Source organism: Seriola dumerili, unplaced genomic scaffold (genome assembly GCF_002260705.1).
Source record: "Seriola dumerili isolate Sdu_G_001 unplaced genomic scaffold, Sdu_1.0 BDQW01000161.1, whole genome shotgun sequence".
Lineage (NCBI taxonomy): Eukaryota > Metazoa > Chordata > Actinopteri > Carangiformes > Carangidae > Seriola > Seriola dumerili.
In genome coordinates, this window is record NW_019174416.1 from 2,862,510 (window position 1) to 2,879,000 (window position 16,491).

The window sequence follows — 16,491 nt, forward strand, 5'->3', positions numbered from 1 at the left end:
AAAGCTGAACATCACATGCATACACTTTGGATGAATGAATAATGACTACATTGACATTTTCGCTGGAAAATCAATGGCTTAAGGGCAATCACATTAGTCCCTCATGGACGCACCTTGTTGTTCAATAATGTCAGTCATTTCCTCAGACATATTGATGCGTTCACTGGACCGTGCACTAACACGGCCTGTTGAATTTCACATGAGCATTTGAGGGTTAAATAAGAACTGGAATTGAGAGACTTGTTACTACATTTCAAGTTGTGGTATTCACAGCTTTCCTCTCATTGTTTGATGTTGGTATGTATTGTGTGTGCCATTCCTTGACAGGTGCTCACAGTGCGCACACACACACACACACACACACACACACACACACACACACAGATCCTCCCGCAGCAGGCAGGTGCTCTCGTTAGCCTGAGGACGGGTCTGTTAATACCGACCTACTGTCTCCCTGCATGAACGTGTATGGCTCAGAGCGATGTATAATGCCCACCCTCCCTCCCTCCCTCCCTCCCTCCCTCCCTCCCATCAACACACACACAGCACACACACACACACACACACACACACACACACACACAACACACACCACACACACACACACACACACACACACACACACACACACATCCACACCTTCCTTAACATGGATACACACAAAAACCTTCTTGCACCTCCTACGTAAACAACAAAAACACACAATCATACTGTGCCCCCTCCCATACCTATAAATCTGGGAGGCTGCTGGTATCAATCAGCGTTAGAGCGAGAATGGATGGATGGATGAGGGAGGGATGGAGGGATAGGAGAGGATTGCCAAAGCCCCAGGACAGAGAAAGAGGGACCAAAAAGCCCCGCTGCCGACTCCCCAGGGACCCTATTATACACCCCTGGAGTGGGAGGGGAGGGAGAGCAGTGCCGCACACACATGCATATATGCACACACTGCACACGCCCACTTATACACAAACACTCATTTACTGACACACACGCACAAATCTAGAGGGGCTCAAATGGGCCCGAGACTTTGACATTGATTTGTTTTTCTCATCCCTTCCTCATCCCCCCATTTTTTCATCTCTTACACGGCATCCCTTGTTAGACTCCCCATTGACACATCACAGAGCTATTCTCCAGGCCTTGGCTGAGGAGGAGGGAGGAGAGGGAAGGGAGGAGGATGGTAGTGGGCATTTTTGGAGAGATAGAGAAGAGCGCGGGGGGGGGGGGTTGTTGGGGGAGAAGAGGAGGAGGAACAATAACTCGACAGCTAACGATGGAATGCCTGGCTCTCATCCCCGGGGTGTTGGCCTGCACACAGATCAGCAGCTGCCAAAATCAATATGAATCATAACCAATATTTACCCAGCATGCTGACCCACGACTGTCTCCCTAAACACACAGAGAAGTAATCCTGTGAAGAGATGCAGCTGCCGCAAAAAACCAGGCATTGTTGTGGGTGTTATTGTTCGCTAATGACGGCCCCACACCACACAAACAAAATCTACTTTGTGTTTTCTCGCTGTGAAAAATTAAAAGACTTGCTGAAGGAAGAATATCTCTTTTAAGCGGCGACCTCCTATGGTGTGAAAAAGTGTTCTCTGTCAGAAGATGACTGCTTTTTGCTCTTTTCTGTCGTAGACTTTGAGGAGCCAGAGGATCCCTCCACTCGCTCCTTTTTCTCTGAAATCATCTCATCCATCTCAGACGTGAAGTTCAGCCACAATGGGCGCTATCTGATGACAAGGGACTACCTCACTGTCAAGGTGTGGGACCTTCAAATGGAGAACAAACCACTAGAGACATACCAGGTATGGTTTCATCATGCTTTTATGCGCCTGTCGGAAAGCCTCCAAAGATAACTCTCAGCTGGTGAAGTTAGTAGATAACAGTTAGGCCTGGATCAAATCAAAACCTATTGATTTTAGACTAATCACTCAATATAATCGTGTTGCACTGTCAGTGTGTCATCCTTAGCGATAACCCCAGGAGGGCTTATTGAGCCGACTGTCCGTAAGAGAAGACGGATAGCGTCAGTGCTGATGCAACCTGAAGGGCAAAACCTCCCACTGTGTGGTCACTGAGGTCACATCCACACTGTCTGATCAGGGGACGCCATCTTAGGGCAGGTCATGATTGATAAGGCCATCAGCTGGACTCAAGGGATTCTCTATCCAATTCCAACTCCGCCTCCACCTGCTACCTAACATCTTAGCATAGGTCACCAGGTCTGGAGGGATTACTGAAAGTGGAGCATATGGTACTGCAGCTTATGGTTGTGTGGTTGACCACTGAAAGGCAATGTAACAAACTTTAGATGCTTGAAAACTGTGATCATAATCCACCAACCGGTTTTCCATAATCATTTTTTGTTTGTTTTTGTTTTCAGGTTCACGACTATTTAAGGGGCAAACTTTGTTCTCTGTATGAGAATGACTGCATCTTTGACAAGTTTGAGTGTGTCTGGAATGGATCAGACAGGTGAGACCACTTAACCAACCAACCAACCATCCATCCATCCATCCATCCATCCATCTCAATAACCCTCCACTTTCCTCTGTTCCTCCTTAGCGTCATAATGACCGGCTCCTATAACAATTTTTTCCGAATGTTTGACCGTAACACCAAACGTGACGTCACACTGGAAGCATCCAGAGAAAACAGCAAACCCAGAGCCATTCTCAAGCCTCGCAAGGTAAAGCAACTCTCATCAACACAAATGAACCTACATCAAGTCGAAGATAACTCTACTTAGATAAATGCTGAAATGTCTTCAAGAATAAAATATTGATTTTCTAAGTAATTTTTTACTCAAATTTTTTACTCAAGAAATTCAGCGGTTGCACCTCCAAAAATGTGAATATTTGCCGATTTTCTTTGTATTCTATGATCGTACACTAAATATTTTGGAGTTTTGGACTGCTGGTCAGCCAGTCTATAACCTTGATGACTGGGAACCATTATAGAGAAAATACAGAAATTAGAATTACTTATGATATTATCCAGTTATTGCACATACAAAATACACTTGTCTTAACAGTGCAGAACTGTGGGAATTTTATGCACTAGGTATGACTAATAGTAGGAAAGTGACATGATACATTTAAAAATGAAATATACTTTATCCTTAGTAGAAGCAAGTATTTGCTCAATTCAGAGAGAGAGTAGGGTATGACATGCAACAAAGGCCACACTAATAAATATTTTTATTTTAACAATGGATCAAATAACTATGTGTAATGTGAAAGTTGTCAAGAGGTGAACACAGAGAACATTATCAGCTCAGGGTTTCGGTTGTACAGCCCGTAACTTTACTGTTTTGGTTCACTCTCATACAATCCCATTTCATCACTGCTGTATTCAGTAAACGAAGCTCTGATGAAGCCACTGTACAGAAGACAGAGAACTTTATCTACTATCTAGTGAACATGGTGGAGCGTTTAGCTGCTAAAGAGCCACATATTTATCTCAGGGTTAAGTGGAGACCAACACACAGCTGAGAGAATAGCGTGACCACTTCATTTTTCACTGGCAAGAAACATGACACTGAATGAATGATAATATTGTTCTGTGTCTCCTGGATGTGCAAATAGGCAACTGTTTGTTAACACATTTGCCATATTTACTCTTGTGTCAGTGTTGTGTTTGAGAGATTCTTCTGCTGCCCCCAAGTGGCCAAAAACACTAGTCACACTACTATTTCTACACATTTGCAATTAGGAACATGGTTTCAAAGCTCGCATATTAAGCATGGTTAGGATATGTGTGTTATTACTCTTGGTGCAGATATCTGTAAGTCAATTTTATATGAATTGTGGCAGTCAAGACCAATAGTGGTTGTCCATGGGAAATGAACAAAACATGATGAAACATGATATCATAAAAGCTACAACTTGGTGAACAGCTTCCGCATACTTCAGTGCATCACCTTCTCAATAGTGGTAGCAATAGCACCACCATGAGGTGAGAAATCAGCTTACAAATATTGCAAAATATTTTTGCAACTGAGAGGTGGAGAAGAAAACTGGTGTCTTTGGATGATGCTGAAGAGACTGATATAAACAACGCCCTTTTGCATCATGAAAATTTGCATAGGCCTACTTTTGATTCCCTCTCTGGTGTCTTTTATCCAAGCTTCACCAACTTGATACATATCATGTTCAGATGAGCCAGATATCCCTTAAGATAAGAGAGTCCTTTATTAATCCCACAGTGAGGAAACTTGCAATTGTTTTTCCATGATTGGCTGACTGAAAGCTTCATCCAACCGCAACCAAATTTCACTAAGTGTATAGAGTAGGAACATGAATCAAGCTGTCGAATTTCATGCAATTTCGCCACTAGGGGGGCACTATGGTAGTAAAACAAATCTTGCTCAAGACAAATAACTACTGAGATGCTGATGGCTGGAAACATGGTTCCACTCGGTAATGTCAGGCATGACCAGACAATTTAAGCAGCTTGTTGATATCTCTAATAATAAATTGGTCTGAATTTTTTAATTAATTGTGCATAAAATCACTAATATCTGAAATTTTTTTGAAGGCTACAGAAATGAACTTTTCGGACTACTGGCCCATGATGAAATTCTTCACATGGTCAACAATTGTTGTGTCCGTGTGGCCAGTTATTGATGGTTTTTTACTAATACTTTTATACCTATATTTTTTCATGTGTGTTCATGTCCCTTGGTTTGACCATGAAAACATCCTGAAAAAGTCAGAGGCAGCGGCGGCAGTAGATTCAACAATCACACTTAGATGTTCTAGTGTGCACTTTAAAATCACATCTTAATGCCTCTTTATCCCATCTGTTGTCCTCCAGGTGTGTGTAGGTGGGAAACGCCGTAAGGATGAGATCAGTGTAGACAGCTTAGACTTCAGCAAGAAGATCCTACACACCACGTGGCACCCACATGAGAACATCATCGCTGTAGCTGCCACCAACAACCTCTACATCTTCCAAGACAAGGTCAACTAAAGGGCAATCTGCGCCCTGCTGACCCGTGGCCCCCGTACATGTGAGGGGCTACAGGGAGAGGAAGGGTTGGAGAAGTAGAGAGATAGAGCCCTTATCTACATCCTTCTCGTCCTCTCCCTATGTCTTGTTGCTGCTGGTCTTCAATTTTGCAGCTCGGCTGAGTATCCAGTGTCTGAAGTGGACTGTATGAATTTTGGGAAGCGGGGAATTGACACAACCTGGATACAACCTGAGGAAAAAAAATTCCTTTAAATCAAGAATGGACTGTCATTCTTCAATGTGACTTATACTTTAATTTATTTAGCCATGCGGACATCTAAGGAAGTGAATTGCATTTATGCAACAAGAGGATTGCTGCATGAATAACATGATGTAGCAGCCCTCTGGACCCTGAAGAAAGGGGCTGATGTGGGTACACTCGACACAAAATAGAGCACACAGACAGAAACCAAGCTTACATGACAGTGGCTCACTGTCATGTAGCAACAGTGCCCCCTCTCTTTCACTCTGCTCATGCTACAGTGCATGTGATCACAGTTTTGGACAGTGTAACCTGCTGCAGAATTCCTACAGAAGAGGAAGAGACTGTTAACTCTGACCCCAGAAACTAAGTGTTTCTCTCTGCCTGTGACACAACACGGTCAGTCTTTCTAGCACCAATTCTGTGTCTCCCTGCTGAGACTGCTGTAGTCTGTAATGTGAATGAAGCCCTTCCAGGCTGTGTCAATGGTTTTATTTAATGCTGTTGTTTTATTGAGTCCTTCTCTCGGTCAGTGAGTCTGTTTAGAAGCTGTGGTGCCTTCTTTTGGTATGTGGGGGTTCGATGTAGTGGGCGCGGGAGGGGGGGGGGACTGAGTACAAGGCAGGAGTGCGAATGTTTAAAATGAAATGTTAACTTAGGAAGTTTTCTTTTGGTTTTTTTTTTTTTTTCTCTCTTTCTCTCTCTATAAACAAAAACAAAAAAAGCTCCACTGAGGTCCCAAGTGGAGAAAGTGCTTGAAGCGGTGTAGTCATGATTACATTAAAGCACTGGCTACATGCTTGTGAGTTCAGGGGAGGACGCTGTGATGTGTACAAAGTCATTGTTGCTCTTATCACATAGCAGTCAGTCAGATGTCATCAATTTGCCAGAGACACGACAAAGCCACAATAAAATATTTTCGCAAGATTCATGCTGAAAAAAAAGAAAAATACTGCATCGCTCACCACGTTTATTTGGATAGTGCTTAAAATGATCTGTAGATGGTGAAACCGTGACCTTTTCATGTCCAATATTACTGAAAGTCACCTTCAGATTTCTTGGCATAACATAATGCTAGCCTAGCTCTTGAACTTGTTTTTGCATGCATTGGATCTGAATCTGATGAAGCTGATAGCCTGCATAAAGTTATTTGAACATCTACAGATCATCTGAGGCACTATGCAAAATGTTTCTTGCTTTGTCCAGAAGGAGCCAGTTTAAAAAAGTTTGATTTAAGATTGCTGTGGTGCCTGTCCACGTTCCTCCTCTTGGTGAAGATGGGTGACGTGAGCTGGTAGAAGGTTGTGTTTCAGCACTTGGCTCTCTGATCTCACTTGTCTCAGATTTGTGTTATGAGCCAGCTCCTATAAAGGAAAGCAGTCAAAGGTCTAAATGAACTCTGTGAAATCAGGGAATTATTAAGTGTGATTCCTTTAAACATTAATGTCTTCTAGACAACCTCCTTTGTGACACTTCTAATTGAAACAAAAAAAAAAACCTTTTATAGCTCAGAATGTATTGAAATGCAATTAATTACCATGCAGTCTTTATGCTTACTGGACTTTCTTTGAATAAAAAAGAATAAAGATGTGCGACTTCAAATCATTAATTGTTGGACTTCCTCTGTTATGGGTGTTGACTCAGTTGAATATACAGTGGCAAGAAAAAGTAAGTGAATCCTTTAGAATTATCTTTATTTATGTATAAAATCTTCAGATCTTCATATAAAGTTACAATGAATAAAGCTGTCTCTGTTTTAACTAATGACACACAAATCATTGTATTGTTCTTGTCCATACTGAAAACATCAATCAAATATTTACAGTGTAGGTTGGAAAAACTAGGTGCACCCCCTACGTTAATGACATGAACAAAAGGTAACTGGAGTCAGGAGATATCAAACCTGGAGTTGGATCAATGACACCAGATGACTTATAAAAAACACTTAAACATTTTGAGTTTGCTGTTGACCATAAACATCTACTGTTGTGAACTATACCTCACAAAAACATCTCAGAAGACTACAGTTAAGAATTGTTGATTTGCATGAAGCTGAAAGGGTTACAAAGTCATCATATAGAGTTTAGACTTTCATCAGTCCACAGTTAGACAAACTGTCCATAAATGGGGATGATTTAGTTCTGTAGACAGTCTCTCTAGAAGTGATGGCTTAGCTGAGATTACTCAGAAAGCACAATGTAGAATGATCAGTAATAAAACAAAGAACATAGGATTAACAGCTGCAGGCTTGAATGAAGCATTGGAGCTTGATAACATCTCTGTTCATTAGTCTACAATACACAGTCATAGTGCATGGTTGCATAGAGCAGGAGGAAGCTGCTGCTCTCCAAAAGCATCATCACTGCACCCCTAAAGTTTACCAAAGAGCACGTTGACTCCACACTACTGGGAAAATGTTTTGTGGACTGATAAAACTAAGGTTGAACTGTTTGGGAAGAACATGCAGCGCTAGGTATGATGGTCACTGCACACCAACATGAAAACATCATCCCAGAGGTGAAGTTTGGTGGAGGGAGCATTGTGACTTGAGCTGCTTTGCCGGGGAATATGAATTATCAAGCTGAGTGACGCAGCAGGACAATGACCCTAAACATCAAAGTAAAATGACTTCAAAGAATAACCACCTGTTGGATTGTTTAATCCAACAGATACACTGTGGAGTGACCTGAAGAGAGCCACTCATACCCGACATCCTAAGAATATGACTGAGCTTAAGCAGTTCTGTATTAAGAATGGTCCAAAATTCCTCCTGAACACTGAGGAGTTCTGATCAGCAGCTAATGGAAGTGCGTCTTTGAGGTTTTTGGTGTTAAAGGACGTTCAACCAGTTATTAAATCCAAGGGTTGATTTACTTTTTATACCAGTATGTTTAATGGATGTGTTCAATAAATCCACAAAAGATCATAATTGTTTGTGTGATATTAGCTTAGCTTATCTACATTTGTGACTTAAATGAAGATCCGATTACATTTTATGACCAATTAATGCAGAAAACAAGGTCATTTCAAAGGGTTCACATACCTTTTCTTGCCACTGTAAATCTAATGTATCACATCCTGACTATGTTCATTGATGCTTATGGTGCAATGGCGCCCTCATGTGGACAAGAGTAAGACATGTAAAGGCAGTCTCGCTCTTGTAAAGGAGGACACATGATTTCCATTAACTGGACACAAGTTGGTTGATTTCAAATTACTAACAACTGTCACACTTTTCTTAATTTCTTCTGATTACTACACTTATCATTTTAACAGCAGAAAAAACGCTTCCAAATGAAGGTTGCTGACCCACCCAAATAGCTCATACAATAAACAAATGACAAGATCCATCTGGGTTGCTTTTGTATGCTTCAAATGTTGTATTTCCTGTTTTATTTGTAATAATTCTTAAAATACCATTGCTGTGATGACACTGATTTTGTGTTAAAAAAATCCCCAGCATCAATATCTCTTAACTCCGCAAGAAAAACCTTTTTGTAATGACCACCAATTCACAGACATTTACACAAATTAGACATCATACCACATTCAGTATGAAATTCATATGTCGTACTGTGCACATTATGCTGAGTTTCTCTAATTGGCCCTGTGAGGCTCTGGTCTACGCACATCTTGTCAGCTGGGGACAGCAGCTGTCAATCAAACAGCATCTTTATAACCAGCCGCAGAAGCTGCATCATTGATTCTCTGGATATATCCAGAGACAGACAGGAGCTCCACTTTGACTACTGATTGTCAATCGATACATTCTCTGAGACGATTATTGTAACAGGTTTAGATGTAGAGTGGACATTTTTATAGACATATTTTGCCAAGCCTGTCTTTACACTGCTTCTGTGTTTTTGGAAATCTTCTACCCAGAACCTTTTCTCATCTCCTGGCTGCCTTTGACTTTTTCCGATATCAGACCACCATCTTTCTGGAGAGGATGGATAAGTTGAGTGGGAACAATATGACTGTTCTGAACAGCTCCATAGACAAATGGTCCTTCAATGAACGAGGCTCGTTCTATCACCTGAACCCTGGGGAGCTGAGGGTCCTGGTGCCAGCTATCCTGGGAGTCATCTGTGTCTTAGGTGTGGCTTGTAATCTCACTGCGATGGTCATCTTGTTCTCAAATTCACATAAGGGCAAACTGTCTCTCATCAACTCCCTCATCTTCAACCTGATGTTTGCTGATGGGCTGGTGCTCGCGTTTTCCATGCCTTTCAGGGCTGCTTCCTATTCCAGAGCCAGCTGGAATCTGGGATGGTTGGTGTGCAAGACGGCTGACTGGTTCCTCCAATCCTGCATGGCAGCGAAGAGCTTCACAGTGGCAGTCATGGCCAAAGCTTGCTACCGCTACGTGTCCAACCCCACCAAGCAAGTGAGCATCCACCTGGGCTCCATCCTGGTAGTGCTCTTTTTCATCTGGCTGTCCGCCTGCTCTGTCACCATCCCTCACTGGCTCTATGCTACACTGCAGAGAAAGATACGCGGGGTAGTGTGTGTGCTGATGGTTCCTCCTAAAGCCCGGAATTTTATGACTGTGTACGTCAAAGCATACCCCCTAGGGGTGTACTGTGCACCTCTCAGCTTTTCCCTGATGTATTTCTGGAGGGCTTATGGCCAGTGCCAGCGCCGCTCCAGTAAGACTCAGAATCTACGTACACAGATCAGATCCAGGAAGCTCACCTTGATGTTATTCAGCCTGACTGTGGCTATGGCTATTCTCTGGCTTCCTCAGTGGGTGGTGTGGGTTTGGGAGCGTCATATAGCAGAGAAAGAAATTGAAGGAGCTCAGCCTCTCCTCTCCGCTCCTCCTCTTCTTCTAACCCTCTCAGCTCAGCTGCTCACCTTCTCTCTGTCGCTAGTGAACCCTCTCATCGTCCTCTCCCTCTCCGAGGAGTTCAGAGAGGGCTACAGGGGGCTGTGGAGGCGCCTCACCCTGCGCAAACAACCTCCACAGAAGCCAAAGCCCGGACCTCACAACCCTACCACTCTACAGTCGCCTTGTCCTAGACCAGAGACCTCAGGCCAGCTGAGAGGGGAGAGGAGCCTTCGATCAAGCTCCAGCCAGGTTCCCAGCAGAGACGCTCAACTCCAGCCAGAACAAGGTGGAGGACGTGGAGGGGGAGGAGGAGGAAGAGAAGCAGACAGGGTAAGTCTCAAAGATGGGATTGTCTTGCCTGATGTGGAGCAGTTCTGGCACGAGAGGGAGACAGGATCGAACACAGATGAAAATGATCCTGTGCCGTGGGAGCATCAGAGCAAAGAGGGCAAAAAATAACAACCACCTCCCAGCTGATCACAGCAGCTTCATCAACAAACCTCAGTTGAATGGACTGGTCAGTGCTACATCACAATTCATAGGTATTCTGTCAAAGTGTTTATGATATTATTCAAAGGGGAGAAGAGCAAAGAGTGTGGAAACAAGTGTGGACTACAAATAGAGCAGTACCATCTGTATATAACATAAAATTTAGAATAATGTATTTTTGTTGTTTGATGAGGAAAAACTAGATTATATTATAATAATGTGAATTGGTGGCTGTATATATATGCACACACACACACACACAGTAGATGTATATATATTTTCAGTGAATAATAATGAATAAGTAAGTTGCTGATTTCTTGACGTATTTGGACATGATATTTTTAAAGGGACGCTGAAAGAAAATCTCGATTTCCTCAATGTTTTTCATTTTGTAATTTAAAAATTACATCTTAATTGGATGTACAGTAAATGTTAACCTTAAACCTTAAATGTGTTTGGCACCCATGTGCAACCTTTTTCGGTATTGTATATACCCTTTAAGTATTTCAAGGTGATGTGAAAGTCTGCAGTTTTCATGTGAAAGTGAAAAAACTGTTTCCTGTCCTCTTTCTGTGAGAGAGACTATTTTGTAATTGTGCACCTGAATGACCAGTGTTAACAATAAAGACAATTCTAAAAAAAAAATGTAGCTTTTGTGTAATAAAATTGTCATGTGGTGTCGAAAATTGTTCAGAGGAGACAAAAAATACAGTATAGTTGTACTGGATCTTCCTGTTAGGTTGAAGCAAGAATGTAGTCTTTGCGGTTTCCGTTAACATGCTTAATGGGCAATTTTAAATTTTGAACAAGTAATTAATCCAAAAACTCAAATGTATAAAACAAAAAATGTATATGTATATACATATATATAATAATAAAATAATTTTTGTGAAATAATATATATTTCACAAAAGTGAAACGACAACACTAACACTCAAGTTGTGGCGCCTGCCAAATCGTGCTCCAGGGAGCCAATTCCAACTGAGGAAGACTGCTGGGAATCCGTCGTCATGTTTAATTGGAACGATATCTCAAGAAGAGAAAACCCAGCTTTATTCACATAACATAACTCAATGGAAACACAGACCATTCTCAATTGTGTTTTGGTGTCTTTTCTAAAAAAAAAAAAAACCAAATCGCCTCTATTTTGTGCTAAACTGCAATTGAAACCTGACTAATGACATACACACATACAAAAACACACAAGTGAATTCTTAATGAGATGTATCAGACATCAGTGGATGGTCTCCTGCTGACATTGGGCCATTAAATATATTTTCATAAGGGCATTCATTAGAATTTTCAAGGGTTCTAATTAGAGGTAAAGAGCTTTCGTCTGAACTCAGAGACGATTCAATGGACTCACCTCTGTGGGAGTCTGATAAGGAATTCTCTCTTCATTGATCTGATTACACAGGATAGGTCAAAGTCTCACAGTTAAAGGGATAAACAACATGAGAGGAAACTGTGCCAAAGCTGATCTGTGATCGATCTGTCTGTCTGCTGTAACAGCAACCCGGCTGCGATCAGCACTGAAGCCACATGTAAATATTGCTTTAAAGGACCTACTTTTTAAAATTGTACTGACATGATCTATGTGTGTTAAACATAAAGTGTGGTCTGCATTATAAAAATTGAAATGGAAGGAGAGCAGAAGAAAATTTAGGATGTAGGAGTCGTTACCTCACACACCCTTTTACTCCCTCCTCTCCCTTATGACATTTTCCTCTCATTAATCATTTATGTTGACCTTTTATTGCCAGAGGCAAGTACCTCAATCAGAGCAACACTTAACTATATAACCCACCATCAGTCCCTGGGGTAGTAACCTGGCCATAAACACGGAAGCCAAAAAAAGCAATTCACTCACTGTTGGACTGAAATGTTAACCTTCACTGTATAGAGAAATTATTAAAGGTAACAGTACAACAATAACAAATGTTAACAATGATGACAATTGTCCCACTATTTTTAACTACTCTGTATGAACACCTCTTACATTCACTTCTGTTTGACACCTGGCATTTACTCTGGTAAATGAGCCAGTAAATCTGCAACTGTGGGATTTCAGGGCAGAAAGCCCTGAAGCTGCTGATCACTGGCAGCCAACTGGTGCAATCCAGGTCATCAAACATTTGAGACGATTAAATGCCTTTCCTGGGGTGCACCAGCCCAGGTGTTCACTTGTTTTGCCTGATTAGGTCAGGAATGTGTGGGAGCTTGACTGATACATCCCTCTGTTGAATCTTGATTACTTTTACTGACAAGTGTAATGTAGCACTGTGGGATGAAAAAAAGTAAAAAGTAATGTGCCACCTCTATGCTACAAATTTACTGCCAAAGTATACTATCTTTGCAATTAGTACAAGTACAGTATACATATGTAGCCTACAATAAAATCAGTATTTGTATGAATAGGGAATGACATAATAGGTATGGTAATGGATATCAAACAAATTGCAATTTTGGAACAACACCATCAATTGCACCCACACCAAGCCAGAGCAAAATGCTTTTCCAAAGATTTAACACTTAATATTTTCTTCTGTAGCTGTCTTACCATCACTTGCAATTTATTTATTCATTTGTTTATTTAAGCTGCGAGTGGCTCATTCAATTCTCCTGAACAACAATGTGCGTCATTGGTGCACTCAGAATTCAGGCATTTGCCTATCGACTGTTGAATATACTTAAGTTAATAATAAAAGTCTAAACCTACTTTTTTTTTTTTTTTCGCGGCAATCTACGATTTTGGAAGCCCCTACCCACCGTTGGAACACCATCCCTGGTGTTTAGACCTTTACTGGCTGACTTACATCTCCCTCACACTTTTCTCTAACTTAACACCGTCAATCACTTATTCACTAATCAAAACCTGTTGGGTGGGAAAATTGAAGAGGCAGTACTTACCCTTGTCAACATCACTGTAGTGCCCTTGAGCCGGACCATTAACCCTTGCTGCTCCAGTGGAGCTGCTCAGTGGCCAGCAGGTCAGACTGTGGTTGTACTGAGCAGCTTTCAGTTGCGAATGTCATAAGAGCATTGCTGTGAAAGAGACAGATCCTGTAAAACAAAAAACAATAGTAAATGAATTCATAATCAATCAATACATGAATACATTATATACAGTAAAAATGGTACTACAAAGTGAGTGGTGCACTTAGATTTTGCACCATCACTGAAAGCTGTAATGTTCCATTATGAGAATTTCTGAAGACACTGTATATTTCATAAATGTTTAAATTTAGATGCTCTGAGCCTCTCTAATGGATGACTGTTCTGAGTGATCAAATAGAAATATAGCAGATTTCAGGTGAACACTTCAAAGCAACCAAATGTAATATGGGACCTTTAAATATAGTGGGAAGTGAACATAGTGCACTAGGTAGCCAATCTGCTGGAGTTTGGTGTCCTCATGTCATTTTCAGCACAGCTGTGTCCAAATACGACTTAAGTCAGCAGGTAATAGTTGAACATAGTATTGGTATAATTTTGGAATATTTTTCAGCAGAATATTTTAATATGAAACAACAGAAAGTAAACAAAATGAAAACAGGGACTGATTGAGAGAAATTTGGTAAAAAATGGGCGAGAGATAATCAACATTACAAGTGGAAAAACAACTCAGGCTTAATTAGGTCATTATACAAAGCAGGGGAGCTTTCAGCAGGTGAGATCCTCTCTTTACTGCCCTCCTGGCTGTGCCCTCCCCCCCACTGTGAGGGGAGGCAGGGGTGTCACCCCTGCGTTTTTTATCCCTCAGCCAATCATCATCTCTAATAAATGAAACTCCACAGGAAGTGACACGCCAGCTAACACTAATTATGCTCAGCAGGAGAGGCTGGCTGCAATTAAGCCACACGCTTAAACCTTTGCCTGCCAATGCCTCATCTCCCTCTGAGTCACAGCTACCTTCACCTCCCTTTGGTCCTGTGGAAGATCACCTGGCTCTTCAGTCCGCAGAGAGTCGACCAGAGAGAGTGTGTGTGTGTGTGTGTGTGTGTGTATGTGGTTGTTTTTGTGTTGGAGGAAGGTTGGTTCAGGGGGTCTGGCCTTGGTATTTAGCTGTCTTTTGATTAGAATAAATCAGAGAGCTTTCATCTCAGTGAAGGATGTGGTGATCTAAAGGGCAGGCACCTTTCAGCATTTTCCAGCAGTTAGAGGGGGTATCATTTAAACCTAAATACTATCGATCTGTAACTGATTTAAAAAGCAGAGGGGAGCAGGTAAATGCACAAAATACACACCGCACACTAAAGCTAACATCAAAGGCCCTCTTTTGGAACAGCAAACACACAAAAGTTTCCACCTAAATGTGAATCAAGGAATCAGTCAGTCCAGTAGATGCAGTGAGGTTAATTTGAAGCTGCACTAAACAATAATTTTAACAATAAATAACTACATTTAATCAGAAAGGTGTTACTTGTAGTGATGAGCCCACAGAGAATTGTCACCCAACTGTCCAGGTCCCCTCAGCTGTGTGCAGCATCTGAATGTATTTTAGCCCATTGTTTTTGGTTTTTAGGCCTGTAACTTTACTGTATTGGCTCAGTCTTACTGCTGGACAAAGTTAATGACCAGCTGGTGAACAATGGGCCATTTAGCAGAAAGAGACATTTCCCTCAGTGTTGTTGGACATCAAAACAAAAGCACAGCCTGATAAAACATGGACTTACATTCTTCAGGTGGCCAAAAAGAGGACTCCAAATGAACACTAATATTGATCCTTGTCTGCTCCATTGTTTGCCAACACCTTCGACATATTAACTTTATAATGTATGGTGCCGTGTCTCAAATCGGATACTTCAGTCAGTACACTCAAATACAGTAGGCAATAGTCACTGCCTTAGCGCGAGAATTTCAACGGGATAGTGTTGTCCCAAATCTAAGACCGCCATTGTGCACTCACCGGAAATTACGATCTAAACAGGTGACCGTAATTGTCACCCACCTGCTGCACTTTTCTCATTTGACTTTAAAATGAACCATTTACTTTCTTGTGTGTGCCATGAGAAATAGAAATTAGGCCTTCATCGGTGCCGACGATGTGTCCTTCTTCTTCGGTCGCTGTTTTCACAAGTTTGAAAGTACTTTGGTGGTCTTTCCCCTTCCACTACGTACATAGCCAACATGGTGACCGTTGGGGGTGAGAAGTGTCCATCGTTTTACACTCACACATTTTTAGACCGTTTTGAGTGCAACACCCGGGTATTTATGTACGGCAAGTTGTCATGCTTGTCAGGTGTGAACGCAAGACAGCAAGGCACAGTATTGTTTCTAGGTTGTTGCACTGCTCCCAGGTGGCCAACATATGAATTAAACTGAAATTAAAATGTCTTTTTCCCAAACATTCTGAAAAAATTGCATCTCTTACGATTCCTATGTTATATTCCTATATATGTTCAAGAATGACTGACTGTTGTCAGCCAAGCTGTGGCCTGTTGGTGAGAAGATGAAACACTTTCCACAGGGTTATACTGAGCAGTTCTGAGTTAGTTATAAAGAAGTGTTTTGTTTGTTTGTTTGTTTGTTTTTTTAACCAAACGTTAGCACGAAGTATAGTTTTGCTGTCAATAAAAAAACAACAGCTACTCTTAACTGAGAATAGGCTACTTAGAATTACTATTACAGAATACCTGATTGATTGTGCAGGACAAATTCATCTTTTTTTTTTATCTGTATAGCTAAACACTAGATTAACATGCTGCAAGATCAGCCGCAGATCCTTTGGCTGTAAAACCTTTGGCAGAAGCAAAACATACTATATCTCTAAATTGTTCTCTCCTATTGCCCTGAATGTAGTAGTCATTGCACAGTACCTATGTGTAGGAACTGCTGCTTGTAGCTGCACTGAAAGGTACGACAATTCAAATGGGCTCTTGAATCTATAGTGTTCAAATGCTAGTCTGAACAAGATTATATGTATTGATAAAACACAACCAGTAATGTA

General features: G+C 41.4%; 2 protein-coding genes across 3 annotated transcripts in view; both read left to right on the forward strand.

Moving 5' to 3' along the window:
• The window catches only part of LOC111226604 (serine/threonine-protein phosphatase 2A 55 kDa regulatory subunit B beta isoform), a 46,169-nt gene extending 39,343 nt beyond the window's left edge, over positions 1–6,826 (forward strand). For both annotated transcript variants that reach the window (XM_022751841.1, XM_022751842.1), the window contains exons 7-10: positions 1,642–1,811; positions 2,390–2,481; positions 2,572–2,695; positions 4,825–6,826. In XM_022751841.1, the coding sequence (XP_022607562.1) occupies positions 1,642–1,811; positions 2,390–2,481; positions 2,572–2,695; positions 4,825–4,980 (542 nt within the window). In that variant the 3' untranslated portion in view covers positions 4,981–6,826. The remainder of the gene's footprint in view (positions 1–1,641; positions 1,812–2,389; positions 2,482–2,571; positions 2,696–4,824) is intronic.
• A 2,368-nt stretch (positions 6,827–9,194) lies between these two features.
• Positions 9,195–10,511, forward strand: gpr151 (G protein-coupled receptor 151). Its single transcript, XM_022752078.1, has one exon. It carries the CDS (start codon positions 9,195–9,197, stop codon positions 10,509–10,511), a length of 1,317 nt encoding a protein of 438 aa, XP_022607799.1.
• The last annotated feature ends 5,980 nt before the right edge of the window (positions 10,512–16,491 follow it).

Bases quoted from the DNA above. Each gene is read 5' to 3' on its own strand.
- gpr151 (XM_022752078.1), top strand. From the start codon at position 9,195: ATGACTGTTCTGAACAGCTCCATAGACAAATGGTCCTTCAATGAACGA.